The 21,908-nt window shown below is 34.9% G+C and overlaps 5 protein-coding genes across 7 annotated transcripts in view; 1 reads left to right on the top strand and 4 right to left on the bottom strand.

Annotated features, from left to right (window-relative positions):
• Positions 1 to 2,745, bottom strand: part of LOC105157164 (E2F transcription factor-like E2FE) — a 3,678-nt gene extending 933 nt beyond the window's left edge. The window contains exons 1-11 of one of the 2 annotated variants that reach the window (XM_020692979.1): positions 2,481 to 2,745; positions 2,297 to 2,364; positions 2,135 to 2,187; positions 1,949 to 2,026; positions 1,784 to 1,837; positions 1,509 to 1,617; positions 1,276 to 1,346; positions 1,060 to 1,135; positions 898 to 959; positions 430 to 811; positions 13 to 78 (exon numbers count right to left, since the gene is read on the bottom strand). In XM_020692979.1, coding sequence (XP_020548638.1) covers positions 13 to 78; positions 430 to 811; positions 898 to 959; positions 1,060 to 1,135; positions 1,276 to 1,346; positions 1,509 to 1,617; positions 1,784 to 1,837; positions 1,949 to 2,026; positions 2,135 to 2,187; positions 2,297 to 2,364; positions 2,481 to 2,566 — 1,105 coding nt within the window. In that variant the 5' untranslated portion in view covers positions 2,567 to 2,745. The remainder of the gene's footprint in view (positions 1 to 12; positions 79 to 429; positions 812 to 897; positions 960 to 1,059; positions 1,136 to 1,275; positions 1,347 to 1,508; positions 1,618 to 1,783; positions 1,838 to 1,948; positions 2,027 to 2,134; positions 2,188 to 2,296; positions 2,365 to 2,480) is intronic. The other variant, XM_011073476.2, reaches the window with a different exon arrangement.
• Positions 5,505 to 6,348, bottom strand: LOC105157163 (protein COFACTOR ASSEMBLY OF COMPLEX C SUBUNIT B CCB3, chloroplastic). Its single transcript, XM_011073475.2, has one exon. The coding sequence runs from the start codon at positions 6,331 to 6,333 to the stop codon at positions 5,680 to 5,682; it is 654 nt and encodes a 217-aa protein (XP_011071777.1). The 5' UTR covers positions 6,334 to 6,348; the 3' UTR covers positions 5,505 to 5,679.
• LOC105157162 (5-formyltetrahydrofolate cyclo-ligase, mitochondrial) lies at positions 7,208 to 9,824 on the bottom strand. The gene is made up of 7 exons (XM_011073474.2): positions 9,563 to 9,824; positions 9,296 to 9,436; positions 8,567 to 8,731; positions 8,163 to 8,204; positions 8,032 to 8,077; positions 7,563 to 7,633; positions 7,208 to 7,458 (listed from the first exon to the last, which is right to left on the bottom strand). Exons 1-7 carry the CDS (start codon positions 9,816 to 9,818, stop codon positions 7,322 to 7,324), a joined length of 858 nt encoding a protein of 285 aa, XP_011071776.2. The 5' UTR covers positions 9,819 to 9,824; the 3' UTR covers positions 7,208 to 7,321.
• LOC105157161 (probable myosin-binding protein 5) lies at positions 10,623 to 14,055 on the bottom strand. Of its 2 annotated transcripts, none has more exons than XM_011073472.2 (4): positions 13,020 to 14,055; positions 11,852 to 12,721; positions 11,542 to 11,766; positions 10,623 to 11,347 (listed from the first exon to the last, which is right to left on the bottom strand). In XM_011073472.2, exons 1-3 carry the CDS (start codon positions 13,750 to 13,752, stop codon positions 11,558 to 11,560), a joined length of 1,812 nt encoding a protein of 603 aa, XP_011071774.1. In that variant the 5' UTR covers positions 13,753 to 14,055; the 3' UTR covers positions 10,623 to 11,347; positions 11,542 to 11,557. The 2 variants fall into 2 exon arrangements, with proteins under 2 accessions (XP_011071774.1, XP_011071775.1); XM_011073473.2 differs by having other exon boundaries at positions 11,852 to 12,718.
• On the top strand, positions 17,602 to 21,434 carry LOC105157160 (serine/threonine-protein kinase AtPK1/AtPK6-like). The gene is made up of 6 exons (XM_011073471.2): positions 17,602 to 18,556; positions 19,908 to 19,990; positions 20,072 to 20,192; positions 20,320 to 20,493; positions 20,674 to 20,781; positions 20,865 to 21,434. Exons 1-6 carry the CDS (start codon positions 17,858 to 17,860, stop codon positions 21,147 to 21,149), a joined length of 1,470 nt encoding a protein of 489 aa, XP_011071773.1. The 5' UTR covers positions 17,602 to 17,857; the 3' UTR covers positions 21,150 to 21,434.

Genomic DNA, 21,908 nt, shown 5'->3' with positions numbered 1-21,908 from the left:
CAATTTGAGTACCTATGGATGATACATACAAGTGGCATAGATGTAAGTTCCTGTACTGTTCCCCATGATCAGTACTCACTGTTGGATAAAAATACATTATATCAATTCGACTAAAATGAGAAGCGTTGCAGGCAAAAGCAGCTTAGCAATACATTGTGGGATTTGAGGATCATGAGAATGGATGTTGCTGAGGATAAGCTGACAGAAACCTGCTGGCCTTAAAATCTATTGTCGTTCAGTTTCACTTGCATCTTGATTGCCTACCTTTTCAACAAATATCAGCAGAGTACAAGACTTTGAACAATAGAAATTGTTTTGCATATCTAGAAAGACTTAAGAGAGATATGTATTGTCTGTCTACTTGAGTTAAAGTTTGGGCGATACTGTTAACTGTTCTGGTGGAAATGAAATCAAAATTTCAAGTAATACCTTGGTTATGATACTGAGGCCGGTAAGCAGAGGCTAAACTTTCCCAATCAACAACCTGTTTTCCTCTCTCATCTTGAGAGGCCCCAACCTTGGCCACATTTGCAGGTGCAAAAGGACCAAATTGGTAACTCTTTACTGCCGATCTTGTTCTTTCAACCTCATTTTCTGTCTCGTGTTTGACTCGCATTGAATTATGTGGCTTCAGGACTTGGGTTGCATCTTCACCCACTTTGAACCTCTTACCACTAGTATTAGTGAGATCAGTCCCAAACATCCTCTTTTTAGACTCGCTTAAAACCAGAGAATCAGCAGGTACATTATCTGATTTTCCATTCAGCCCCAACCATCTGAAAGCAGGTTTCCTTGTCTCAGGGTGATGAGTCTGCACATCATCCATAATAATGTAAGCTATCCAGATTATATAGCATTTCAAATCAATATAGCATACGGCTGAATAAGAGTAATCACCTTCTCAATAAATTTCATGGAAGACAACACATTGGCAATATCATACAGCCTTCTAACTTTTGCTGCATAATTGCACAAATATAGAGTTAACAGAAGAATTCTTGTATCTTCCATTTCAGCACTCAAGCCTGGTAATTTAAACCAAAAGCAAAGATACATTACTTCTTGTGGTCATCGAGGTGTGCTTCCCATCGCCCAGCAAAAGCTTTGCAGCATCATCAAGAGAAATCATATCCATCTGAAGAGGTGGACAATTTAAGAGTTTAAGTTGTAATACCCAAAAAATTATACAAAAAACATAATAAAGAAAGAAAAAGAATTAAAGAACACACAACACAACAACATTAAATACATAAGAATGAACATCTGATTACTTACATCAGTGCAAAGGAACAGCTTAACAAAATTCTGTGTAAGAAGCCCCAGAGATTTTTCTTTCCTATTTTCACCTGAACATGGAAAATAAAATTCAATTTTAAATGAAATGGCCAAGATCCAAATTTCCTAGTAAATGAATGGGGAAAAAAAGAATTAAAAGAAGTGTATCACCAGTATTGATGCATAAACAAGAAGAACAAGCAATGGAGTTGAAGAAGAATAAGATCAAATACCAGATTTCGATGGCACTGCAGATTTAGGAGCAGAAGTAGAATCTGATTTGTCATTTTGACTTAAGCTGTTCATATCTGAGCACATCTCATCTTCATCATCATCTGAAACCTGATACAAAAAAAATTATGTCAGGAAAGAAAACCAAAGAACGTTACAACCCAATTTCAAGTAAATTCATCTGAATTTTGAATTTCAAATCAGTTTTATTTTCCAATTCTTTTTCTTTCGATAAGAGCCGAAAGAAAACGAAAATGAAAACCATAAAAATACCTACTTTCTCAGAGCAACTTGTGTCAGCTGCAGGGCCAGTCTCCCTTAAACCCTCCTTCTGCACCATTGCCAAGGATCCAAAAGTGCAAGAATTTAGAATAAAGAAAAGCCACATCCATCAATTCCTCGAGCTATGAAAAGAATTTGGAAACAAGAAATAAATTATTACTTTTAGGTCTTCTAAAGCCGTAGGGATGGCCCCAAACCCTTTCCAGGTATACCGATTTTTCGCCTTCCTCGCAAGAATCTGAAATCAAGAAATGCAAACAGTTAGCTCAAACTGAAGCCCCATTAAATTCCAATCACCAAAACTCCTAAAATTCAACAGGGGATTCAAAAAATTAGAAGTTCTTACACCGACGCTTTCCAAAACATTGACGATGTCATAGATCCGCCGCCTTTCGACGCCTACAAATAAATTTCAATCAAAAATTAAAGAAAAACCTAAGAAATCATAAATTTACCCAACCAAAAAAAAAAAAAGAAAATAAAGAACAAACAATAACGGAGACAATACCTAGTCTTGAGGCTGCATCGTCGAGCCCAATAGTCTCAATACCATCTCGATTATATAAGCTCAAGAAACTGCAGAGTCAAATCAATTATCAAGAAACACAAAAAGACACTCTCACATACGTGAACACACACACATACACAAAAACACGTATAAAGAAGAAAAGGGTTCTTCAAGAAACACATACTTGGAGCACAACAGGCCGAGCGACTTCTGTTTACGGCAATAAGGTATCTCTTTAGATCCAGACTCCACACCTGCAGCATAAGCCATTCTTCCTCCACCTATATATATCTCTACCTATGCGTGACTGTTCTAACACACCTATATATAGAGAGAGAGATCTACACAGAGAATCATTCCCACCAAGAACTCACACAGTAAAGCGTATCTCTGCGTGCGTGTGCAGACCGTTAAGAAGGGTTTGTTGACAATGGCGGGGATGTGGAATTGGTGAATGGGAGGGATTTTGAAAGTTTGAAAATTCACAGCCATGCAGATAAAGCGGGAATTTGAATCGTACGGAAGACGTGAAGTTACAGTATTGTCCTTGGTAGGACGTGGGCGCTGTGGGTCAGTGAGGGGTAGAAGTGGAATTTCTCATGAGGAACGGCAGGGAATCTGACTATCATGTTTAATTTACTAATCACGTGGCTGGATTGGCTTTTGCCGCTCTTTGGATTAATTAATGGCTCTGAATTTAGGGCTTGCTTTTGAGTTAAGGTAATTTAGTAACCCTAATTAGGGATTTCAAGAATTCTTTCAAAATTTGGGTTAGAAATTTCAATGATGATTGTGCTATTGGGATAAAAATATTGTCATAGGGGAAATTTTTTAGAAAGATAGGCAAAAGAATTTGAATGATTCCAATAATAAAGTATAAGTGATTTGGAGACGGTCGATATCTGTTCTGATCTGTAATATAATTAATTTAAAAGAAAATATTATGTTGTTTTGTTCAGGGAATTGAAATGTTTAGCTCGATTCGTGGAAGAAATTTAAATTGAAAATATCTTGAATTAATAATGAGAACATTTTTGGGCCGGTGATTGATATCTCACTTTGGCAGGAAAAAAAAAAGTAAAGACAGTTAGTTTATAAATAAAGTTAAAAATTGAGATAAGATACGTTTGTCAATTACAGTTGCCCACGATCCACTGTGGGTTTCAGCTCAATCGAGGGAGATTTGGTATTTAATTCTTTTTAACTCTCATGTGGCTTTTAATTAAGCTAACACGTGTAACTCGAATTCAGATTTTAAGTGGTTGAACTGAATATACATAATGTCAAGTTTTCATTATACTTTCAAGATTAGGAAATAGTAAATGAAGTTAGTTTCCGTTCCTTATGCCAAACGGCTTATTAATTACAGTGACTTCTTGAAGCTCGTTTCATTAATTATAACGAACCACATTTACGTAATATTCATTCATTTGGCATAATTAGAAATTCGATATAAATTTTCTTGATTAATCAAAAAATAATGAATTATCCGTGGGACAATCATCCTTTCGAACTTAATTTATATTTAGCTCGATTCCAGCTCAACTCGATCAAAAATAAAAAAGATAAAGAAAAATTGAAGTAATATTCTTGAACTCTATAAAAATCCATATGAAGTAGAAGAATAATACATTCAAATTTGAACTCAAACCGTTGCACCAACATCTTGAGTGATGTGGAGACCCACAATCTGCAACCCATATATATAAGAGGAGGTCTATAGTCTCCCATAACCTTTTGCTCCCAAAAGCAACTTAAAAACAATACACCTCAATTGGATTTGAATTTGAATCCTAAAGCCCTTTGTTAAAATTATTTTTAGGTATAATTACACTGCCCTCCTTTCAAATTTGGTGTAATTACACATAAATTTTTTGTTGTTTGAAAATTATGTCTAGCACTCTTGAGGTTTACTCTTGTCTAACAAATAATATATGAGAGATGCATCTCTTTAATGGTAATTAACATATTCCACCAATTATTTAGGATCCAAATTAAGACAAATCAGAAGATATTGTCCTGAAATTTAGATTTTTTTAGTGAGTGGGATCAAAATTGAATAGGGTCTAATATATGGAACAAAAAATGATATTTTCCCTTTCACGATATGTGTTATGGGAGACAAAAGTAACTGATGATTATCATTTTATGTATCTTATATATATGTATGTGTGTGTATTATATATATATATAAATATAAAATGAAAGAATTATGATTTGACAATGAACAGTGATTTTTTGCCTTCAAAAAACACAACATTAAACATACAATTCAAAAGACACAACATTAAACATACAACACCTATATATATATATATATATATAAATATATATAAAAGAGACATAATTTGACAATAAAGAATAGCTTTTGTCTCTCAAAATACAACATTAAACATACAATACTTATTTTAAATCATCTCTAAAAATAAATCCAAATATACACACTATTTCCAACACATACTTATTTATCTTTATTTTTGTCTATCTATGTGCACACAAAACAAAACAAAACACCCATAAAATAAATCCAAATATGATGTTTCTAAACAAAGGCAAACATTAATATAAAATAAATATGGCATGTTTAATGTTGTTTAGTAAGAGATAAAAACTATTGTTCATTATCAAATCATATCTCTTTATATATATATACATTTATATATATGTATGAGTATGTATATAACTTTTTTAGTTGTATGGCCTATAATTAGTGTAAATTTATTTTAACAAAAAACAAATAAGACACTATTTCAAAATACCACCAAAACTTTCAAAACAAATCAAGACAAACATTTATCATATTTTGCCCATCTCGAAAATGGGCCAAAAATGAAACAAAACATAGTCACTATGTCTGTTTTCATTTTCAAGTTATCTTCGAACGAGTCAAAACATACTCAATATTTATCATCATTCAGAAACACTTTGTCTATGTGTTTTTAACTATTTTAACATAAATACATAAATATATATATAAAAAAAATATGATTTGACAATAAATAGTAATTTTTATCTCCCAAAACACAACATTAAACATACAATACTTATTTTAAATTATCTTAAAAAACAAATTCAAATATATATACTATCTCTAACACACACTTATTTATTTTTGTATTTATCTCTTTATCTCCACAAATAACAATAAAACACTCAGAACTGCTTGTATGTAAATGCATTTTGCCTTATCCCCAGGACGAGATGAAAATGAAACCAAATAAAGCTTTCAATTTTCTTTTCTATTTTCTTAATCTAAGTTGCAATTTCAGGACAAAATATGAATGACGAGGCTTTCAAGTGGGCATACATAGAGCAATGAGTCTCTTCTTTCATCTCTATCATGTAAAAAGAGAAATGAGAAGTGGATCATCAGAACAAAAACCCTAAACCTGCTGAGAGAGAAGCACAAGAATCCCCTGCGGCCCGACCAATATCTCATTAAGGAAACTAAGCAGCCCAAACCAGACAACAGGAGTAACATCAACTCCACCCAGCGGCGGAATCAGCTTCCTTGTCTGAACCAGCAATGGCTCCGTCGGTGCATACGCTATCACATACGGGAACTTCTCCACAGGCAGCTTAGGGTACCAAGACATCACAATTCTCAATATGAACAGAAACCCAAATCCAGACAACAACGGCCCAACAAACCCTATTGCCAGCTTCGCTGATCCAGGCTCCAAATCCACCAACACAAGTCTTCCCACACACCCTGAATCTGAAATCTTGGATATTGAGGTTGGAACTTGAGAAGAACAATGAGCTCTGCACATATGTTGCCTGCGGGTGTTATTACATCCTGGAAATAGTTTTCCTCTTCCAGGGGATTTCAGGTTTAATCCCCTCTCTGCTGCACATTTCTTGATGGAAAGATGCCAGGAAATTGATGATGTAAATGTGGTGTTCTTGCTGAATTCAGAAGCGCATGAAAGCCACAGAGAGACACAAGACATTATCTGGTTCTTGGCTCTGTGTGTGTGTGTGTGTGTCTTTGATGGGATGAGTTGTTTGCTGGGAACAGTGTGCTGCTCGGACATATTAGTAATTTTGCCTCTTCAAATGAGTGGTCGACAATTTTTGAAAATTGGTTGAGGCCCTGCAAAATTTTACCTAAATTAGATTTGACCCACTCAAATTAATTACAAAATAAATATGATACATTTTTTATATAATTAATTATTTTTTTAATTTATATACCAATATTACTGCAAGTATTGACAATTATTATATAATTAATTTAAATTCAATCAAATTTAATTTGAATTAAAATTTATCGAAGCTCTAAAGGATCTAAAGAAAATATATCAAGGTTAAATTTCAAGAAAAAAATTGGGTTTGAGTTTATTTTCAATTTTTTGGTTAATTCAATGTGTATTTAGTTAAGATTTGAAATATCTTCTCATTGTTAGGAAATTACTAATCCACTCTGATTTTAACAGTCGTACGACAATTAGATCAATAAGTTAGTTTTTGTTATATTTCTATTCAATTTTTTTTAAACTGATCAAAATATCTTTGTAAATTATAAATTATAATTTTATTTATTCTTTAAAATTTTTTAAGATTTTTTATCGACCATGTGGTTAATTATTTTTTACAATTTTTAGTTTTTTTCATCCGTCTAGTCCAATTTTTTTAGATTTATTTAATTATAATAAAGACAAATTTGATAATTTCACACCTCTATCCAAAAATTACATAATTTAATCAAGAATCAGGAAATATTTATAATTTTTTTTAAATAACGATGGGGTATTCATAATTATATCAAATATCAGGGGAAGTTGTTGAACATTTGAATAGTTTCTAAAACTGTGTCCTCTCAAATAAGATACATCAGTAAACACCAAATGAGCTGCTGAGACATGCACACGACGATCGAGCATTTTATCCGGCCTCTTTTCGACAAGATGAACATTTTCACCCTGCCAACGTTACCAGCTTCAGAATCCGCCTCGCCAGATGATCGGTCGTCCTCGAGTGGACCCCACCTAATTATTCGAACTCAGACGGGGGCATGCATCATCAGGAACATATCTCGTCGGCAGCTGGAGTAATGGGGATTATACCGGAGGATGACACGAGAGCATCGATGGGTACGTCTTTTGAAGTGACTGGTATGATGCCGTCTTCCAATATCTGCACTGAATAAGAAAGAGCAACTGCACCCGAGATGAAAGCAATATGTGAAGAAAAATCGGTCATAATGAACACACAGCTCGAGCTGACAACGAATTTGTTAGTTTAGTGAATGGAGAAAACATACCAAATAAAGGCTTCTTCCATTTGCGGTCTTTTGCAAGCTCTTGATATTTCGCGAGTAAGGTGTCGTAGTAACTTCAATGGATTTATGGCACCATGGGGAGCAGATAAAAATCATTTTCAGATAGATAGTACAAACCACGAAGAAGTAAATTGTATCAGGTCTCAGGAAAGCAAATACTGCAATGCAACTTACACATGCTTGCCAATACTTTCAAATCTACATCTTTATATATAGACAATGACATGAATACTCGGAAAGACTTCACTTAATATAACCCTTGCCCTTATTTAGATCTTTACCACTTTTTTCTCTTGACCTTTTGCACTAGTATGGAATTCGTGAACATTCCTATTAGGTGTTAGAGATGTAGAAGATCTCTCCACTTTAAGTCCACATTGGTTACTGACATCCTAACTGCAGAACTCCAACAAGCGAAATAAGAAATATAAAAGAAGAAACTGAGACCTACCCTCCACCACGGCCCAGGCGTCTACCGGATTTGTCGAAAGCAAGCCCTGTATAAAAGAAAACATACATGATACAATGCTCAACTGTGGGAGCAGGACAGCCATGCAGACTGAGAAGGTTGGAAGGTCTTACCGGGTAAAAGAAACAAGTCAACAGGTTCATTTGCAAACATTACTGCGTTTAGATAATTAGACTTAATCAGATTCAGAAATCACATAAAGTTAGTCCAAAATAACTTCCCAAGGGTAAGTATTACATCAATAATAACAAGCAAGCATGATTGAAAACTTGATGTTCGCCAAATTATTGTGATGCAAAATGATGTTTGAGCCAAATAAAAGCCTTTTTGCATAAGTTGGGGTGGGCTGGGGATGGGGTATTGAGATAATTAGTGCTTTGTTACAGTGAATGCTATGATTAAAGATCGAGATGTGAGAGATCGAGATGTGAGAAGCAAGAAAAATACTATTAGTAACAGAAGAAAAACTAATGATATGAGTGAGAAAACCAGAAACTTCACAACAAAAAAGAATTACCATCTTCGCGTTCCTTTCCCTCAGCATCACAAGGAGCAGGTTCCAATATATCCATTGAATTTGCAATTAAATCATCTATCCTAGAGATGTTCAGCATCCGCATGAAACTATTTTTGTCTTCCACCCTAGGAACGTAAAGCTTCTTCTTGATCTGTGAATGATCATCTTATTGAAAATTGGAAAAGTAAGAACTTTCAGTTACTGGATACAACATTAGAGAAAAAACAGTATCAAGAATGGAAAATGCAGTGATCTCCTTATCAAACCCTGCAAAAAAGTCACTCCAAACATCTGTACGATTTCCAGGGCCCTCTTACTTTAAAATTTTAAAGACAGGTAATGTAGCAGTTTGCACGATTGCAAGAGAGGATGAAGTACGGTTATAGGATCCCTGCCGGTCTTGCCCCAAAGGGGGCTTTCACTGTTATTGCAAGGCCCAACAATTTGTTAAAAGCTAGCAATGGCATTACAAATCGCAGACGTTTTCTTGAACAAACATACGATCGTTGTAAGCTATACCCTCCAATTTTATGGCAGAACAACTAACACAGACATAAAAATTCCAAAAACAAAATGTCATAACTGAAAATCATTCATATTCACTAAACAATCAAACTTCAATTTCACATACAGCCCAGCTCTAGATGAAGATACTACAACACTTCTCCTCCAGGATTCTATCCGGATCTTGATGCAATAAATGGATGAACCATGAAACAAAAGGACTACCTTGGCTTGTATTCTTCAGAATTTCCGACAACACTCTAGATGTATCAACTTCCCTCAAAGCAGGGCAACTAATATAAGCACAGAGTCTCTTACAAGACTTGAACCATGGAGCTTCCAACACTATACTCTGTATCTCATCATCTGAAAAAACAAAAAACACCACAAACCCACATCTCAAATTCCCAATATCACCATCAACAAACATAATTCACAATCAAATCACACATATGGGCACGCATTAGTGCTTGTTCGGAAAGAGTAGATTGCCTTCTTTGGATCTGAGCGCTGGGTCCATTGACTTGAGTTCTTTCCTGACTTTGGAGCGAAGGGTCTTTTTCTGCTTGAAAAGGGTGTCCAACGGGGTACCGGCTGCAGTGCTGGTGGCGCTCATGGTGGTTAAGGTGGCTGAGGAGGCGGGATTAAGGCCAAGAAACGGGGTGGGAGTGGGTAAATGTGGCGCTGCGTGTGTTGGGAATGTGAGCAGGGGGGTCATCCGTACTGCCAATCTTTGTAGGAGACCCATTATTGTCATTTCGACTTGGAAATCTGTGAATTAATTGTTTATATATTAACAAAAAAATAAAAATAAAAATAAAAATACACTCAATATATTTGTATACTTTAAATTTTTATTATATTCATTCAAGTAAATAAAATACGAATTATAAAGTAAATTCATCGACTAGAATTGATAAAATAAATTAATTTTAAATACACATATAAATAAATAATTATTTTAAAACTAATTAATCGAAAATATAGTTATTTACAAGCGAAATTAAGTATATGCAAGGATATTTTAGTCTACTTCATATTTTTCGATCAAATATAATTATTCAAAAATATTGAATTTGAATTAAATAGTGTAAATAATATATAGTTATGGATATTGAGTAAAGTTGTATTTTACCCTTTAAAATTTATTATTTTTGCATTAATAAAAAAATTAATTCATAAGCACTAATGTACCCCATTTTGTATTTACAACATTTATGAAAAAACATTGGCCTAATGCAATTTAAAAATGTAAATATTACGAATTTTTTATACTCTTTAATTTAATTTTATTTTTTTTGTAAAATTATAAATACATCCCATAATTTTCATTAAATTTATGTTTAGAAGAGTAATTAAATTCAAAGAACTTCTATTTATATGACATAAAATCAATCATTTTTAATCAAAGAGAATGTGTCTTATTAAGAACTTCATGCCTCGGCTTAAAGAGTTCACCACTAGAAAAAGCACATTGGATCGAGCGTTTGTTGTTGTGTCATGAGTTATAGTTGATGATATGCAGAAGACAACTTGTTTGTCGAGAACAGGATGCAAAAATTTGTCAAAATATTTGATGTGGAGAGTCGGAAAAGGCATTGTACATCCAAATAAAACGGGAAAAGATCGTTAGTCTTGCTGGGGCGGATCGAAACTACATCCCACTGTTCAGAAAACTGCTGAAGTTTGAAACAAGAAAACAGTGTGTCGGAGCACGAATCTGCTTCCCAAGTGTGAAGAGTTTTCCATGTTACAGACAAGGAAAAGACATAAGAGGATATAGAAACACTACAATCTTCTTGTCTCTTCATCAAGACTCCAACACACACAGAAAAGAGAAACTTCAATCCTCTGCTCTCATCTTCTGTCCTGACTAGTTTATAGGCAAAAAATTACAAACTCAGCAGTCACTATTAGAACACACAATGCTATCACAGTACTCTAAGGGAAGCTCTAGCTTAAGTTTCCTATTCGAGCAACGGAGATTTGTTGAGAGAACTGTAAAACAGACGGACGGCTCTCACCGTTCTATGCCATCTTTGAGTAAGCTTCCAGTCCTAGCTTATGTCTACGCGTCTAACCGGTGCAAAGTCTGTGTTTATATGTGTATCGTTTGTCAAAAAATGGAAGCCTCCTCAAAACTTTACCGACAGCAATTGAGATAACGAGAACCAAGAGCTAATAACATCCAAGCGGGATTCCAGTGCTCCATTGTTACTTCTATGGTATTTACATCCTAATGTGGTGAAAGTAATGGAAAAAGAGGATGAGAAGCATCTGCAAACGAAAAGATCGATGATGTAAGTTCGTATAATGCTTCAATTTATATGTAATAGTTGCATTTTTCAGTTTATACAGGAGCCGGGCTGACATAGATGTTAGAACCGTAAATGGCTCCATTCAGATGATGCTCATTGCTCAAACAATGGAGCAGTTTAAGTAAAGGAGAGTGATCACTGATAGGGAATCACCTGCCGGACAAAAATGTCATGCGTCTGTGGCTTCTGAGGGAGATTTGACAGGGTGCCTAAGTTTTCGGAGATGTTGAGCTATTTCAGTTAAGAGTTTAGTTCCTTCGCCCCCTTGTTGCAACGTCATAGCAGCGTGTTTTAAGAATCCGCTTTCTGCTTCGATGGCTCTTAACCTCTCCCGAATCATAGATACTTCTCTTGTGAGCATCCCCCTATTTTCATTTCCTGGAAAACAGTTTAAATTCAAGAAAACAGTAAGTGAAAATCCAGAGAAATGAAAGTGAAATACATCTTCTTGGAATTTTGTTACCTCTGCCTTCATTTTCAGGCATGACTACAGCAACCTCGGTAGGATTTGATATTTCATCTGAGGGTGAATTTATCTTTTGCTCAAGTTCCCCCAAAAGACTTAGAAGGTAAGATCTCTCTCCCTCGAAATCTAAGGTTGATACGTCGGGAACCCCTCCTCCATACTCCACAGCCTGTTCGTAGGCATGCTCGTTTTCACTACGATCTGCTCCATTAGAGCTACTGCCGTCTGATTTGTCACTAAACATCGACAAGGCCTGAGACTTCATATCTTGATAATCATCTTCAGCATCAATTTCACATATCTCACTCCCTATTTTCTTGATATGCCCGTATTTTTCTCTGTACATCTCGAGTTCAGCCTCTAACGCCTTTATGTCCTCGTCTCTCTTGAAAAGCATGTCTTTCATTAACTGCAGAGCTTCTTGGTCGTATTCCGCCTGCTCTTCCATCATTCTCTGATACTGTGACGCCTCCATTTGAACAGCTGCCTTCTCAGCCTGCAGCCGTGTGATCATGGCCATTGCATTGTTTGCTGCAACTGCAGCAGCACTCCTTTCTTCATCCAGTTCCATGTATAGTTCCGTAAGGGCCTTACGGTCCATACGAACTTGTCTCTTCAGACGAGTCAGAATATTTCCGTCTGGCTCAGTTGCATCATGAGCGTCCAAAATAAAGTCTAGTTTGTCGACTGTTAGTTTTTTAGAGGCACGGTTGGCCCACCTCGGACTCATTTGTGCTGTATCTGATAATGGGATACCAAAAAATTTGTTTCCCCTTGTAAAGCTAGGGGTTCTTGCAGCATCTTCGCCCAAGTCCTCCGTATCTGGTAACAACGGGACTCTAGCAGCTTTGACATCCTCTCTAACTGCTATAGTGTACAGAAAACAGCTTTGTATCAGTGTAACTGGAATTCATATATCATCTCTGTCAATGCAAAGCATGCTTTCAATGGAAATTGTGACAACAAATTTTAGGATAGTTCCGATATTTACACTAAGTACTTCTGCTAATTGTTCTAACACAAGTGTCCATATGCTAAACGTGCCCCGTATTCAGAATGATACAGTGTTCGCCTGAACGAAAAACAATTAACAAGTACATGATTTCTGCCTTTCATAGTCTGAGAATTGAAATCAAGAAATACTAACAGGAGGGATAGGACTCACCCTGAGTTTCTGCATTTGCAGCATCTTCATCCTCCGGCAGCTCCAGTTCATTGTCTGCAACCAACTTCAGCTCTGTGTACCTAACAGACGGCAAATCCATATTCCCTCCTTCCTCGTTTCTGCTTCCAAACAAGGAGGCTCGAGGAGATGGTGCAGGAGCACTCATCGACAAACTCCTGCTATACTTGGTCGAAGATCTCGACTTCAGAGGCTCCCCACAACAAGAACACCTGAGCATTTCACTCTTCTCATCAGATGCAATCTCTGAGTCATCCTTCTTCAACGGTTTCACAAGCAGTTTCCGGTCATCCTCAACAAAGTAATCTGCATCCTTGTGCAAAATCCCAACAAGGGACTTGTACTTATCGAAATCAGAACCTTTCTCCGTTGCAAACGAAAGAAGGCACCCCTGGCACATGCAACGAATATCGGAGAGCTTCTTGTGCACGTTACAATAGGCGAGGGACGAGATGTCCTTCTTGTGAATCTCACATATTGACTCATTGTAGTAGAAATTCGAGTCCCGGTGGACAAGGACATGATCTATCCTTGTGCAGAGCAAGCAGGGAATTCTAAGCTCAAAGAACCTGGCGATTTCGTTAGAGACGAAGGCGAGGAACCCATCGATGAAAAGCAAGATTATTACCACCCATTCGAAAACGACGTACACCAAGAAATGTGGAAATGTCCCGAGCTTCTGCTCAACAAAGCTCCTAAAAGATCCCACCGGCATATCAACAGAGGAAAAATCCCAAGAATCTCAAGAAAGATTGTTGAAAAGATCGATCGAAGATTGAAAAGGGGGTTCAAGTTGAGAGGATCAAGAATGTAGGGAATGTAATGGGATTGATCATGACCATAGTGGGAATAAGCACACCCCAGATCATGATCTCTCTCTCTCTCTCCCTCCTCTCTCTTCTCTCTCTCTCCTCTCTTTCTCTCTCTGCTAAATGGGATGGGATGGGTGTGCCTGAACGAGGAAGAAGAAAAAGAAAACAGAATGCTTAGATTCAAAGGTTTGCCAAAAACTAGGATGTTGGCGTTGGTTTCTGCTATATATGGTAAAGTGCCACTACTTCTTGTTTTATCACAACTCGGAAAATTCACAGCCGGACCATTTTACCTGAATTAACGGTCTACCGCTTTCACAAACCTTCGAAAACGACGAAACGCTGTCGTTTGGAAACCCGGGCATGCACGGCCATATTGCCAAGTAATACCTAATATGCCCCTCGAGTAGGAATTGCTTTTTCTTTTTTTTGGTTAATTACACTTAGACCCCATCTGAAAAATATGAAATTGCATTTTTTCCTAAAAAAATTTTAAAATTATGTTTACACACCCTCTAAAAATTCTTTATTTAAACCTGACACTCTACTGTTAGGATTTAGACGAAAAATACTTATACAGACACCCTACCGTTAGAATTTGGACAAGAAATGCTAACGGTAACAAAAAGAATTATATAAATTTTCAATTATACCCCTCATTTAACAATACTATTTATATTTTTATACTTATAAAAAGATAAATATAATATTACTATCTACATAGTTTGGATGATTACGTCTCGAATGATTTACCATTTCATTCAGTTCCTGGTATTTTTTTTTAATAGAAAAGTCATTGTCTAATTTATTCGGTTAAATAAAAATGAAATTTGCTTAACAACAAAAAATGGGATAATTACACTCCTATGCCCTGAATTTTTGTATAATTACACGTTAAATTAATATAATTTAAAAAATTATACTAGTACCCCCAAAGTTTGCATTTGTATAATAAATAGGTTTATCCGTTAGTCAAAATAAATTGAATTGATGATATTAACAAAAAAGGATAATTATACTCGCCTCCGCTGAGGTTTGATATAGTTACACATAAACCCCCATAGTTTGAAAAATTACATCTAACACCCATAAGATTTGCTTACGTATAACAAATAAGTCCATCCGTTAGTCAAGATTCATTGAATTTGTTGATATTAACAAAAAAATTAAAATAAAAATTAATATTTGTCATCGATTGACTGATTATTGACTTATTGCAGGTTAAATAATTTTTTGCAAACCAAATTGTCCTTTTAACGATGAAGATATACCTCCTCATATGCGTTAATGCATGAAGATGTATGAGTATAATTTGATCATAAAAAAAATTTATTTGATTCGCAATAAGTCAATCAGGGGTTAATATAGAATTTTTTTTATTTTTTTTTGTTAATATCAACAAATTCGGTAAAATTTAACTAACATATAGACTTATTTGTTAGATAAAAACAAACCTCAAGGGTGCTAGATGTAATTTTTCAAACCATAGGAGGTGTACATATAATTACACAAAACCTCATGGGAAAGAAGTGTAATTATCCCTCTGAATGAAAATTGATATTTATCTTCGATTGATTTATTACTGATTTACGGCATGTCAAATAAAAATTTTCAACTAAGTTATCCTTATAATGGTAAAAATATATCTCTTTACATGCATTAACGTTTGAAGATGTATGTGATAATTTGGTCATAAAAAAATTTATTTGATTTGTAATAAGACAATCCAAGATAAATATAGATTTTTGTCATGTTTCTTTGTTAATATCAACAAATTCGGTGAATTTTTAACGAAAGGAATTATTTGTTAGACAAAAGCAAACTTCAAGGATACTGAATATAATTTTCGAAACCATAATTGTACAAAACCTCAGGGGAGTGTAATCATCCTAAAATAATTGTAGTAGCAATAAGTGTACATGTACAATTTTTTGGGATAATTATCATTGTTCTTTCCTAAGATTTAATATAATTATACATAGATTTTATCCATAAGGTTTGCTTCTGTATAATAAATAGATCCATCCGTTAAGTCAAAATTTATTGAATTCATTGTTATTAATAAAAAATATATAAAAATCGATGTTTACCCTCAATTAACTTATCGCCAACTTATTGCAGGTCAAATAATTTTTTTTCTGACTGAACTACTCTTATAAGGTCAAGATTTACCTCTTCACATGTATTAATGTGTAAAATATACATGGGGTAGTTTGGTTATAAAAAAATATTTGATTTATAATAAGTTAGTATAAGTCAATCGGTATTTTGACTAATAGAATGACTTATTTATTAGACGAAAATAAATTCTATAAATATTAAATATAATTTATTAAATAATAAAAAATTTTCATGTGATTACATCAAATTTTAGATGGGGTAGTATAATTATCCCTAATTCTTTTTAGATGAGGGTAATATAATTATCCCTAATTCTTTTATAATCAATGAACTAGTGATGCTAAAATTTAAATTTAACAAAAAAACAAAAAAAAAGATTTAAGGGACATTATGATGATTCTTTTAGGGATTTATATTTACATTCCTCTTCTATCGTCTTTTTATATAAATCAATCCTATTTTTTAAAAAATTACAAAAATCACCCCTCTTTAAAATAAATTTTCAAAAATAAAAATGCTCTTAAGGGTGTTTCTGTAATCATAAAAAAGTAGAAGGGGTGTCAAAATAATTTTTTAAAATGAATAATATAACTCCATATATTTTTTTATTATTTATATTAAAATTTAATTTTAATTTTAATTATTATATTAATTTTTTATTAAATCTCTATATAAAATTTTACCTTTTAATAATTAAAATATTAAATTATTTAATTATTATATAATAATTTAAAATTATTAAAATTAAAAGATTATTCATCCTCTATTTTTATTTATAATTAAATTTTACTAAAATTAAAATTTAAAATAATTTATATATTTTATATGCATCATATTAAAATTAATAAAATAAATAACTTATTTTCTAAAAAGATATTTTAAATTATTAATTATTTATTTTCAAAAAATCATCCCTTCTTCCCCAACTACACCGCCATGCCCACCCTAAACCCCATTTTATTAAAATAATTTTTTAAAAATAAACTAATTTATTTTATTAATTCTAATTAAACTTATATAAAATACATAAATTATTTTTAATTTTATTTTAGTAAAACTTAGTTATAAACAAAAATAGAGGATAACTAATTTTTTAATTTTAATAATTTCAAATAATATATATAAGTGTGATAATTTTTTAGTTTAAACTTATAATCTATTAATTAATTTTATTTATATATTAATTAAATAATTTAATATTTTAATTATTAAAATGTGTAATTTTTATATAGAGATTTAATAAAAAAGTTAATAGAATAATTTAAATTAAATAAAAAATTAGTAATAGTTATTAAAAGAATATATGGGGTCATATTCCTCATTTTTATAAATATTATTTTGACACTCCTTCTATTTTTTATAATTGCAGTAACACCAAAGGGCATTTCTGTTTTGAAAAATTAATTTAAAAGTTGACTTAGTCAATAGGGTTATTTTAGATTTTAAAGGCTGTCAGGGATGGATTATGTAATTTTTGAAATGATAGGGATAATTTGTGTAAAAGGTAATAAATGAGGAGTGGAAATGGAATTATCCCTTTTTTTCATTAAATATAAAAGACTGAAAATTCAATTCTTGCTGACATAAATTGTGAAGAACAAAACTGTGGATTTCATCACACAACCAAACTCCAATCCGCCCATCCCCCCACCCCCCCCCCCGCCTCTCTATCTCAGATTCACGAATCTGTCGACCTCCCTCTGCAACTGCAAACTCGCAAGAATTCTCTCTATTTTTTCTCTCTCTCTCTCTCTCTCTTGCAAGAATCTCTCACAAAAATGTAACCCATGTAAGATCTGAGCCTGCCCTCCTCGGCTGGCTTCTTCTACAACTATAACGCACATACGCACAGATTCAGTGCATCACGATTTCCATTTCTCTCTGACCATGAACGACAACAGTACTCTCTCTTCTTCTTCTTCTTGTTCTGCGTCCTACCAGAAGAAGGCCTTCCATTCGATGCTAGCATCGAGGCTGACCCACCTCCACATCCCACAATCCACTTCCGCGGCCGAGGATCCCTCTCAAGATTTCGATTTCTCCGACCTCTTTGGCCCAGCCGCCTCATCTCCTTCTTCCTCCTCCTCTCTCTTTCTCGGAGACCCACAAGTTATACACCACCGCTCCCACTCCTTCGTGGGCCCTTCTCCCCGTTTCACGCTCTCCAAGTCCCTTCCCACCTTTGAGCAAGACGAGCGGGAGGAGCTCTACTATTCTTCCTCTGATGATACTGCTAATAACGATATGAAAGACGAAGCCCGTGAGGAGGGTAGTGGGAGCGTTTGTGGTGGGGATGGGATGAACGGGGTGGTGGAGAATGGTGGAATTGACGGGGTGAAGAAGGTGGGGCCTGCGGATTTCGAGATTATGAGGGTGATTGGGAAGGGCGCGTTTGGGAAGGTGTTTCAGGTAAGGATGAAGGGCAGGAGTGGTGGTGGTGGTGATGGTGATGGGATTTTTGCAATGAAAGTGATGAGGAAGGATACAATAATCAAGAACAATCATGTTGATTACATGAGGGCTGAGAGGGATATTCTCACCAAGGTGGTGCATCCTTTTGTCGTGCAGCTCCGGTACTCGTTTCAGGTGATTTTTGCTATCCTTCTTTACTCTGCCGATTGATGAGAATGCCTTTGTGATGTGGTTATGGGAATTGATAAATTACTTGTGTAGAAGAAAAGAAATGTTAGATTAGATTTAGCTTTTGGTTTGTAGTGTTTGGTTGCATTGAAGAGTTAAATGAGAAGCTCCAGGTGATTTTCACGATCCTTCCTATACCTCTGCGCATAGATGATAATACCTTTGTGATGTGGTTATGGGAATTGATGAATTACTTGTCTAGAATAAAGGAAATGTTGGATTAGATTTAGCTTTTGGTTTGTGGTGTTTGGTTGCATTGAAGAGTTAAATGAGAAACTGGAAATGTGTTTGCTTAGATGCATATGGTGTTTAAGCGGTGCCAAGATGGTTTCTTTTCCCGATGTTGGGGAAGGTTGTTGACAAAGTGAATTGATAGGAAGTACAGAGAAAATAGATTTGCCGATTTGACAAGAAAGAGAAATAGTTTCAAATTCTGCCCTATTGTTGGATCTTAGGAGAAAAATGGAGATGGACTTTTCTCTTATGTTGATTTTATAGCATTATAGGTAGCTAGGCTGCGAGACATGCGGATGAACAGCAGGGAAGGCAGCCAAACACCGTAGCCTATGAAGATACATATCTGGGGCTTGTGATCAAGCTTGTGACTTCCATCTTTAGGAATATGAACAAAACCACTGTATTTGAACACTCTCAACTGTGTGTAAAAGCCATTTTTTTCTCTCTAATTGATGAAGAAAGATTAATTAAGCTCATTGAAATACCCACTGAATCACCCGCAAAGGTTTAGGCAATTTAGAGGGAGAGAGCTTCCATTTGATTCTTTGACAAAATTTTCTTGTTAAAAGTACTTACTATTGACCTTTGGTTATACAGTTTTTGTTTAGAAAGATTGAATGTCAAAGCTGTGGATGAGAATGTTTTACATTGTGAAATCTTGGAGAAAGATTCTGAATTGCGAGTACATAGCAACTCACACCCGATACAAACTGATGTACTTAGGCTCCACATTTTACTGGCCAAAACAATTTAGGGAAACTGTTTTGCGTCATTAAAGAATGATTTTTTTTCCTCTTATCTTTGTTTGATAAACCGAAGTGATTGTTCGTTGCTTTATCTCCTTTCTATACCTTGTAATCATAAGCTTTATATTTGTTTGAGTAAGCGATGCACTATTGGTTCCGTTGCTAGTTTAAATGATTACAAATATAACAATTACTAAGCATTTTTTTATGGGTTTGATGCTATCATATGAAGGTCCTCCTTACATCTCGTCAGTCCTTAAATATGCATCTTAACTTGCTCATGGCCTTACTAGTTTACTTTTGACGATCTACAGACGAAGTCTAAGCTGTATCTCATCCTGGATTTTATAAACGGTGGCCATCTCTTTTATCATCTCTACAGGCAAGGGATTTTCAGGTACGACGTACACTTGTTTATCAACCAACAATGATTTGTGTTCATCTACTTAATTCCTGTTTCCGGTTATTTCTTGGGTAGTGAGGACCAGGCAAGGGTTTATACTGCTGAGATTGTATCTGCTGTTTCGCATCTTCACAAGAACGGGATTGTGCATCGAGATCTAAAACCTGAAAACATTCTCATGGATGCTGATGGGCATGTACGGCCATGCCCTGACCTCATAGATTTGCAGGAGCATGAGCAACACATAACATGATAACATATATCCTTTACACATGCACAAATTAGTTTGTTTGTTGACTAATTTATACGCTTACGATCTTCAGGTATTGTTAACTGATTTTGGACTGGCAAAGGAGATTGATGAATCGAGCAGATCGAATTCACTGTGTGGGACGACAGAATATATGGCTCCAGAAATCTTACTATCTAAAGGGCATAACAAAAATGCTGATTTGTGGAGCATCGGGATCCTTTTGTATGAAATGCTCAGTGGCCAGGTAATAAACAAAATGATTTTAGCCGATTGCTTAGAAAATCGAAGAGCTTTCATGCCGTAGCTCACTCTGTCGGGTGAAATTCAAGAAACATAGAGTTTATCACGGACTGCAGTTGCCGAGATTGACACCCTGAATCCTTTCACCATCTCTGATTGTTGCATTACTGTTTCTTTCTTTCAGGCGCCATACACGCATCCGAACAGAAAGAAGCTCCAGGAGAAAATCATCAACGAAAAACTGAAGCTTCCACCTCGCTTGAGCAGCGAGGCTCATTCTCTGCTTAAAGGGGTAAGACGGCAAACGTCTTTATTCGTGGATTTATCATCTTCTCTATCTTTTCTTGGATGCTGATCTGATTTCTTGTTCTGCAGCTGCTTCAAAAGGACCCGTTGAAAAGATTAGGAAGTGGGCCAAAGGGAGCTGAAGAGATCAAAGCCCACAAATGGTTTCGGACAATCAACTGGAAGAAACTAGAGGCAAGAGAACTACAGCCAAAATTCAAGCCAGACGTGAGCGGAAAAGACTGCACAGCTAATTTTGATCGATGTTGGACGGCAATGCCTCTCGATGACTCCCCTGCTCCTACTCCGACATCCGGTGAGCATTTCCATGGGTATACGTACGTGGCGCCTAATCCCTGGCTTTCCTCTGAATGAAGAACCAAGTTTAAGTCAATGTAAGGAAACTTGGAAAGGCTGTCTTAGCTTTGCTATTTACTCTTGTTTCTCCATACAAGATGTGTATCAGATAGTCCTTCTGTTGTCATGTTAGTTAATTCAGTTAGTTACCTAGTTCAAACTATTTGTTCTGAAAGGCCTTACTTTTTGTCCGAGAAAATTATTTTCCAGTGTAGCTTTGTTTGGTAGAATCGAGTCAATCACATAATATGTATAATTATACTTATCATTCTCATGTGATTAATTACTCTTTTTAAACGGCAACTGTGATCTTTGAATGCAATGTTTCTTGCTAATATTCAAGATCGATCTCTCTCTCTCTCTCCCCCTTTCTCTCTCTCTCTCTCTTTTTAAAATTTTTATGGTGATTATTTCTAGAATTTAGGCCCTTGTAATAATAATTCAATTTTCAAGTGGCTTATCTCGTGATAATAAAAACAATAATAATTATTTAATATATATGTATATGTTAGATGTTCTTAAATATAATAAATAAATGAGCATAGTGTTGTTCCATTGTTATTGTTATGATGACACAATATTAAAATGAAATGTTAAAGAATAAAAGTATCAGTAAGAACAAAGGGAGTGGAAAATCATAATGCATGGACATGGATCATGACGATACAAAAATTGTGAAAAAATATGACACAATAAGACATTGACACGGGTATATATAATATACTTTTATTATATATATTCTCAATTTTTCATAAAATTAAAATATGTAATATAAAA

Source organism: Sesamum indicum, linkage group LG3 (genome assembly GCF_000512975.1).
Source record: "Sesamum indicum cultivar Zhongzhi No. 13 linkage group LG3, S_indicum_v1.0, whole genome shotgun sequence".
Lineage (NCBI taxonomy): Eukaryota > Viridiplantae > Streptophyta > Magnoliopsida > Lamiales > Pedaliaceae > Sesamum > Sesamum indicum.
The sequence above is the reverse complement of the archived record's forward strand: the minus strand, read 5'-3'. Positions and strand labels throughout refer to the sequence as shown.

What these genes read in the sequence shown, in the direction of transcription:
- LOC105157162 (XM_011073474.2), bottom strand. Translation starts at nt 9,818, where the DNA reads ATGGGTCTCCTACAAAGATTGGCAGTACGGATGACCCCCCTGCTCACA. An exon ending in TCTGAAGAATACAAGCCAAG is followed by an intron (nt 8,732 to 9,295) that starts GTAGTCCTTTTG and finishes ATTTTCAATAAG; the next exon opens with ATGATCATTCACAGATCAAG. An exon ending in CGCCTGGGCCGTGGTGGAGG is followed by an intron (nt 7,634 to 8,031) that starts GTAGGTCTCAGT and finishes AATCCATTGAAG; the next exon opens with TTACTACGACACCTTACTCG.
- LOC105157160 (XM_011073471.2), top strand. Translation starts at nt 17,858, where the DNA reads ATGAACGACAACAGTACTCTCTCTTCTTCTTCTTCTTGTTCTGCGTCC. An exon ending in TACAGGCAAGGGATTTTCAG is followed by an intron (nt 19,991 to 20,071) that starts GTACGACGTACA and finishes TTTCTTGGGTAG; the next exon opens with TGAGGACCAGGCAAGGGTTT. An exon ending in TCATGGATGCTGATGGGCAT is followed by an intron (nt 20,193 to 20,319) that starts GTACGGCCATGC and finishes TACGATCTTCAG; the next exon opens with GTATTGTTAACTGATTTTGG.
- LOC105157161 (XM_011073472.2), bottom strand. Translation starts at nt 13,752, where the DNA reads ATGCCGGTGGGATCTTTTAGGAGCTTTGTTGAGCAGAAGCTCGGGACA. An exon ending in TGCAAATGCAGAAACTCAGG is followed by an intron (nt 12,722 to 13,019) that starts GTGAGTCCTATC and finishes TGTACACTATAG; the next exon opens with CAGTTAGAGAGGATGTCAAA. An exon ending in GCCTGAAAATGAAGGCAGAG is followed by an intron (nt 11,767 to 11,851) that starts GTAACAAAATTC and finishes ACTGTTTTCCAG; the next exon opens with GAAATGAAAATAGGGGGATG.
- LOC105157163 (XM_011073475.2), bottom strand. Translation starts at nt 6,333, where the DNA reads ATGTCCGAGCAGCACACTGTTCCCAGCAAACAACTCATCCCATCAAAG.